The sequence below is a fragment of the Cynoglossus semilaevis genome, chromosome 10 (genome assembly GCF_000523025.1).
Source record: "Cynoglossus semilaevis isolate Cse_v1.0 chromosome 10, Cse_v1.0, whole genome shotgun sequence".
Taxonomy (NCBI): Eukaryota; Metazoa; Chordata; class Actinopteri; order Pleuronectiformes; family Cynoglossidae; genus Cynoglossus; species Cynoglossus semilaevis.
Genome location: NC_024316.1, coordinates 19,495,375 through 19,502,482, shown reverse-complemented (window position 1 = coordinate 19,502,482; position 7,108 = coordinate 19,495,375). Strand labels below are relative to the sequence as shown.

At 49.8% G+C, this 7,108-nt stretch overlaps 1 protein-coding gene across 1 annotated transcript in view; it reads left to right on the top strand.

Moving 5' to 3' along the window:
- The first annotated feature begins 693 nt into the window (after nucleotides 1–693).
- The window catches only part of LOC103385468 (dedicator of cytokinesis protein 3-like), a 24,606-nt gene continuing 18,191 nt past the window's right edge, over nucleotides 694–7,108 (top strand). Inside the window, 6 exon segments of the mRNA XM_017035835.2 lie at nucleotides 694–1,318; nucleotides 5,892–5,975; nucleotides 6,115–6,155; nucleotides 6,289–6,344; nucleotides 6,474–6,570; nucleotides 6,867–7,015. Of these exon segments, the coding sequence (XP_016891324.1) occupies nucleotides 1,282–1,318; nucleotides 5,892–5,975; nucleotides 6,115–6,155; nucleotides 6,289–6,344; nucleotides 6,474–6,570; nucleotides 6,867–7,015 (464 nt within the window). The 5' untranslated portion in view covers nucleotides 694–1,281.

The following is a 7,108-nucleotide window of genomic DNA, read 5'->3' as shown; positions in this document are numbered from 1 at the left end:
TTAAACACCGGCGCGCTGTACACCCACACACACACACACACACACACCTCCAGGCTCGTCTCACAGCAGCGTCTTCTGTCAGAGTCCAAACATGACCTTCAGATAAGACCAAGAGACACACCTGACGGGTCACCTGACATGTTTGTGCATTGACTTCGTGGTGGTGGTGGCGGTGGTGGCGGTGGTGGCGGTGGTGGCGGTGGTGGCGGTGGTGGCGGTGGTGGCGGCGTGGACGTGGACGTGGACGTGGACGTGGACGCCCAGCACTTCTGTACCTTTTCTTTTTGAAGTGCGAACATTTCAATCTTTCTCTTCATGCTTGTGTATAAATGTTTTGTTCTCGGCCAATGGGATTGTCTCCTGTTGACCTTCCTGACACAGAGTCTGTATCTAAAGTATTTTACTAAGAATAAAGCTGCAAAATCTATTGGTCTGTCTCTTAAATGCAGTAGAAAAGTCGGACCAGTTGTGGTGTGTGTGTGTGTGTGTGTGTGTGTGTGTGTGTGTGTTGAGGTAAAGGTTTCCAGGTAAGTCCATCTGTCACCAAACATTTATGTTTATACATATATATATATTTATATATTCTGTACATACTATGTTGGCGTTGACAAAACCGTCAAAAAGACCAGGTCACGTGACCAAAACATTTACTCATTTATAGTTTTTATTTTTGAACTTATTATTATTATTATGTAAGGCAATAATGTGTGATGTAACGGTGTAATTTATTTGTTTTTATTATATAATGATAATATTTCTTCTGGGTGTTGAGGATGAAACAGGAAATGATCAACGACTAAAAGAGAAACGATCAAAACGATTAAAAACGATTAAAAACGATGGCAGTGTTCGGAGAACAGGCCGCAGCTGAAATGCGACAGACACAGCAGAAGATACTGGAGCTAGCGGAGTGCGTGCATGCGTGCGTGCGCGCCCGTGTGATCGTACATGAGGTGGGCACGAAGACTGCATCAGACTGGAGGAACACACACGCGCGTGCGCCAGGACATAACAGAGCAGAGACGCCGCGGCTCCGCTGCTCCGAGCTCCGTCCTGAACTATTCTTTCTTTCCTTCCTTCTTTCCTTCTTTCCTTTCCTCCTTCCTTTCTCCCGTCCTCCCCCCCAGCCCCCCCTGCACACGCAGATGTATGCCGAGCCCAGGACGCTGATTCCGCTCCTTCCATGATGTAGTCCTGGAGCTCCTCAGCCTCCAGCCCGCAGCCTTCACTACAATCATCGACATCATGAAGCTTTCAGCGTCGAGGGCTGAATAACCAAAGATGTGGATTCCTACAGAGGAGGAGAAGATCGGAGTTGGTGAGTCCTCCCTTCCTCTCCTTCCTCCTTTCCTTGACTTTCATGATAAACATGGCAGTGTGCTCATTTTCAGTCAGACCATTTTAGACCATCGACATTTTCACACTCTTCCCTCCTTCATCTTCCTCTCCATCCTGTTGTCATCATGGTCACTGCACCCAGTCAAAGTCACACACACTTCTACCGCCTGACGTGCACGGCTGGTGGCTGAATAGAAAGGGGGAATTGCGTGGGATGACACAGACTGCAGCCTCCAACACAGCAGCTCGGACCGTCCTCCCCCCCAGGTCCGTCCGTCGTCCGTCCGTCCGTCCATCGTCCATCGTCCGTCGTCCGTCCTCACTCCGCCGCCTCTCGGCTTCACTTATCGGAGAAAAGCAGTGACGATGATGCGCCAGTGTTGCATTATTGGCCTTTAATTGTATCATGGAGGGGGAGAATGGAGTGGAAGAGGGGGTGAGGGGTGAGGGGGTGGGGTTGGAGGATGCGATTTGTGCCGTACCACAAGGGGGCATCGTGACTGCGTACCTCCAACAGGTGTAGAGACTGGAGTGTGTTTAGAATCAGTACCAGGGGAGACGAGAGTGTCTGTTACTGGTACTGTTACTGCTGGTACTGTTACTGCTGCTGCTGCTGCTGCTGCTGCTGCTGCTGCTGCTGCTGTTACTGCTGCTGCTGTTACTGCTGCTGCTGCTGCTGCTGCTACTGCTGCTGCTGCTGCTGTTACTGCTGCTGCTGTTACTGCTGCTGCTGTTACTGCTGCTGCTGTTACTGCTGCTGCTGCTGTTACTGCTGGTACTGTTACTGCTGCTGCTGCTGTTACTGCTGCTGCTGTTACTGCTGCTACTGCTGTTACTGCTGGTACTGTTACTGCTGCTGCTGCTGTTACTGTTACTGCTGTTACTGTTACTGCTGGTACTGTTACTGCTGCTGCTGCTGCTGCTGTTACTGCTGCTGCTGCTGCTGCTGCTGCTGCCACTGAAGTGTTTAACGTGTGTGTTATAATCTGGGTCTAGATCTGAACCCCTTCAGTTCTAGACTCCGTGGTTCTTATATTTTCGTCGTAGTTTACACTGATGAACAGAGTTTTTTGTTATCATAACAAATATAAATAACCAACAGGTCAAAGTTGAACTCACTACTCTCTGAGTTAAACAATGATCTTTAAAACATTTACATAAGTAATGACTAATTAACTAAATATTTGATGACCGCCTGCAGGCCCTCTGTGGACCCTCGGTGGGTTGCGTACCCAATGTTGAGGCCCTGTGTCGTAGGGCTTTCATTAGTGAGGATGAGTCATGTCCAGATGCTGTACTCTTCCTTACTACTCATGGTACACACACACGTACACGCCCACACTTCTACACTCTGTGTGTGTGTGTGTGTGACACAGCGTGGTCATGAACACGTCATAAAAAGCTGCAGGATATTCTAACAGTGACAGCGTTAACACCGAGTCCACGCTGGTCTGTGGTCACATGATGGCGCTACACTGTGGTGCAGTAGTTTGTAGCTGTGGACTGATGGAGGAGGTGAGGGGAGGAGGTGAGGGGAGGAGGGGAGGAGGTGAGGGGAGGAGGTGAGGAGGTGAGGAGGGGAGGGGAGGAGGTGAGGGGGGGAGGTGAGGAGGTGAGGAGGTGAGGGGAGGAGGTGAGGAGGTGAGGGGAGGAGGTGAGGGGAGGAGGTGAGGGGAGGAGGTGAGGAGGGGAGGAGGGGAGGGGAGGAGGTGAGGAGGTGGGGGGAGGAGGTGAGGAGGTGAGGGGAGGAGGTGAGGAGGTGGGGGGAGGAGGTGAGGAGGTGAGGAGGTGAGGAGGTGAGGGGAGGAGGTGAGGAGGTGGGGGGAGGAGGTGAGGAGGTGAGGGGAGGAGGTGAGGAGGTGGGGAGGGGAGGAGGTGAGGAGGGGAGGAGGAGAGGGGAGGAGGTGAGGAGGTGAGGGGAGGAGGGGAGGGGAGGAGGTGAGGGGGGGAGGTGAGGAGGTGAGGAGGTGAGGGGAGGAGGGGAGGGGAGGAGGTGAGGAGGTGAGGGGAGGAGGTGAGGAGTCTGTTTGGATCCGTGACGATGGTGAAGCAACAGTTCAGCTCAGCCTCCACATCAGGAGTGAGCTGGCGCTGTCTGTGGTGCTGTAACAGGCGCTGTGGTGTGTATCTGCGCACACACACACACACACACGTGCAGACGTACACACACCGTACCAGAGTGGAACGTACGACAGTAACCATCACAAATACAAACCTTAAAGTTAAGGTGGTGTTGATGAATTAATGACTAATAAACGTTCGTGTTAATGCAGTGACCTGGGTGATGACCTCTGTCCTGGGGTCATCACAGTGACCTCTGTCCTGTTCTTAGGTCAGTGTATTATGTTACTGTGAATATGGTATACAGTACTGTCCTGACGGTGTGGCACACACTCTGTGTACTCTGTGTACTCTGTGTACTGTGTCATCGACCTGCAGTTTTTATGCAGATGAGGAGAAAAACAACGACAAATAAAAACTTGACCAATCACGTGAAGAGGAACTCTGAGAACAGGTTTCATCCTGTCATCACGGCTGTCAATCAATTTAATTATTGATTAGTCACATGCTTTACCACAGTCAAGTCACCATTAATTGCTCATTAGTCCCTCATTAATGTAAAGGATCTTCCACACTGGCCAACAGTCAACAACCATGGCAGGATTCAAACCTGCAACCCTCCGGTAACAAGCACAAACGTTTTCACCACTGAGCCACAGCCCTGACCTCTGTGCCTGTTTGAAGCCCTAGTATTGGGACGATTTACCTTCATTTATGTGGTGTACGTAGTCAACCACCAGGTGGTGCTGTGACGAAACAGGAAGTCCAGTTGTGTGAGACCAGTTTAGTAGTTTGAAATAATGTTAGCACGAACATGGACAGACAGAGAGACAGACAGAGAGACAGACAGACAACTGACCGTCTCTCCAACTCCTGTCCTTCATCTGCTTCACATCCACGAGCTGCTCATTTTGACTGCAGTGGAGAAAACACTCCAGTTTGTAGATGATCTGTTACCATAGAAACCAAAGCAGGAAGTAGGAACTCATTACTCCCAAACAGACACCCCCTCTGACCCCCCCCCCCCCCCCCCCCCCCCCCACTGAGTTCACTGGCTCGTTTATTAGCATAATGATATACATTCACAAAGTCCCCGAAGGCTACAAAACACAGGACAGTCCTCTCAGTCAATGACAAAGACAGCCTGTAGGGGGCAGTGATGCAACTCACAACAGTCAGACCTGCCAGGTAAAACCATAGAAAATGAAGGGGCCGCGTTAGCTTAGCCTAGCCGTGGTGAAGCCTGCCTCTTGAAATGACCAAGATTGTGCTAACGCAGAGCTAACACAACGTCCTTGTACTTTGTGGTTATTGCATTAACATGTGTCTACCACTAGGGGTGTAACAATACACTAAAGTCGTGATGTGATACGATTCGCAATTTCTTTTGTTCGTTTACAATATGATTTTATCACTTAAAAAAACGGTGACCAAATCAGTTCTTTCTTTGTCAGAACTCTGTAAACTCTCCGTCACCGAAACGGTCTGTGAACCTCAACAACTGACACTGTTCTCTAAAATAACAGAATAGAAGGAAAAAAAACAAGGAAGTGGAAAGAGTTCCACTGGAGAACACTGTTGGTGTCTGTGGAACCAGTTCTTCCCACGTTCTGTTCCAACACCTGAACGTCTCTCAGCCTACGTAGGACCTGACGTCTGGGTTTAACGGCGGCTCAACCAAAGTTTTTAGGCGCGTAACGCCCCCTACTGGACTAGAGTATGACCAGGTAACGCAGCCTACTCCTTACGTCTTGATGAAAGGTTCTTTTTTTTTTTCAACCGATGCGAATTGTCACGCATTTGTATCGATTGTTAACCGATTCACGGTGCATCGTTACATCCCTAGCTACAACGCTAGGTTCGAGTTACCTGCGGTAAGACAGTGACGTTAACATGCTACATGCTAGGTGTATGTAATGTTCGTGTCCTGCGTCCCGTGTCAGTCAGTTACAGTCAGTCTTAGGGGTTTCTGTATTTATTGGTTTAAAAGTTCTGACCCAGTTCACTGGGTTCGTTAATTAACCAGCGCCTCCGTTCATGTTAACTAACTCCTCTGTGGGAGGGAGGAGGGGGGGGGGGGGTCTCCAAGGTACAAGGTTCTTCTTTACATTTTCATGGTTCGTTCATTTATCATCACATCATCAACACAGTTCCTGGACACAGCGAAGAAATGTACTTCATTTTTACTAATTTATTCAAATCCAGTCATGTCATTGACTCTTTTTCTTTTCTTTATTTTTCACTCAGACTCTGGTCCAAACAGAACAGAGTCTGAAAGTGAAAATGATCCTTCAGTACCAGTACCAGTACCAGTGTGTAGTAACAGCTGGTACCGGCTGACCAGTCCTTTAATTTTCTCAGGTTAAGAAACTCTGCTGCATGAACTGAGGCCTGCAGTAAGGCACGACCGTTACCCACCATCCCACCGTGCACTTCCTGTTGTGTTCCTCTGTCACTGATGATGTATTTCCTGTCTGCTCTCACGTCCACAGTCATCTGCAACTTCCGCTCATCGATTTGTCAGACGCTGGTTCTGGAGATCGGGGAGAATGTCCAGATCCTGGAGAAGAGTGAAGGTAAGGACGGTCAGTGGCAGCTGGTCGATACCGGACCAATCAGGAGGTTTGATGACGTTCATCTGATTGAACGAGTGTTCAGGTTCTANNNNCGCTTGTTCTCCCCCCCCCCCCCCCGCCCCCCCCCCCCCCCCCCCAGGCTGGTACCGAGGCTTTTCCACCAAGAAACCTTCCATCAAGGTGAACTCCACGACAACAAACACAGAAACCACTGCTTTTCATCATCACAATCGTCACGTTCACCTAAAGTTTACGCCTGTTTTAAATCAACGTTGATCCGTCAACTTCACCTGATGTTTTTTTCCGTCCACAGGGGATTTTTCCGGTCAGCTACGTCCACATCAAGAAATGCACAGTGACCAACAGGGGGTGAGTTCAGGATTCAGTTGATGAAGAAGCTAGTTGACAACAACAACCACAACGACAACAACAACCACAGTAATACGGTGTGCCGTGCTAACTCTGGTGTTGTGGTGTTTTCCCGTGGACCCTGAACAGACTGTGTGAGACTGTAGTGCCCCTGGAGGACCCCATCATCACAGAGACCACCTCCACGCTGCAGGAATGGGGCGTTCTGTGGAAGCAGCTCTATGTGGTCAGTAACACAGAACAGTTCATGTTGTTGTCTCGACAGCAGGGGGTGCTAATGAGTCCAACACATTCACTCTGACTGTACTGTGACTGTAACTGTTGGAGACAGACGGTGGTGATTGGTCAAAGGGACTGGTCTGCTGACCAGTCTTTATAATGTAGTACCTGGTACACACACAGTACCACTGTAGTACCTGGTACACACACACAGTACCACTGTAGTACCTGGTTCTGTCTGTCACCTGTGTCTGTGGTTGAAGTCCGGTGTCCTGGTCAGTGATGTCACCGTCTCCTCTACAGAAACACAAGGTCGACCTGTTCCACAAACTCCGTCACGTGATGAACGAGCTGATCGATCTACGTCGGCAGCTGATCCAGGGTCACCTGACCCAGGACCAGACCCGAGAGATCAAACGTCACATCACGGTCCGACTGGACTGGGGCAACGAGTGAGTACTGTTGGGGGGGGGGGGGGGGGGGGGAGTACAAATGAGTAAATATTCATCAAGATACAAGAAGAAGAAGAAGAAGGTTAGCAGTTA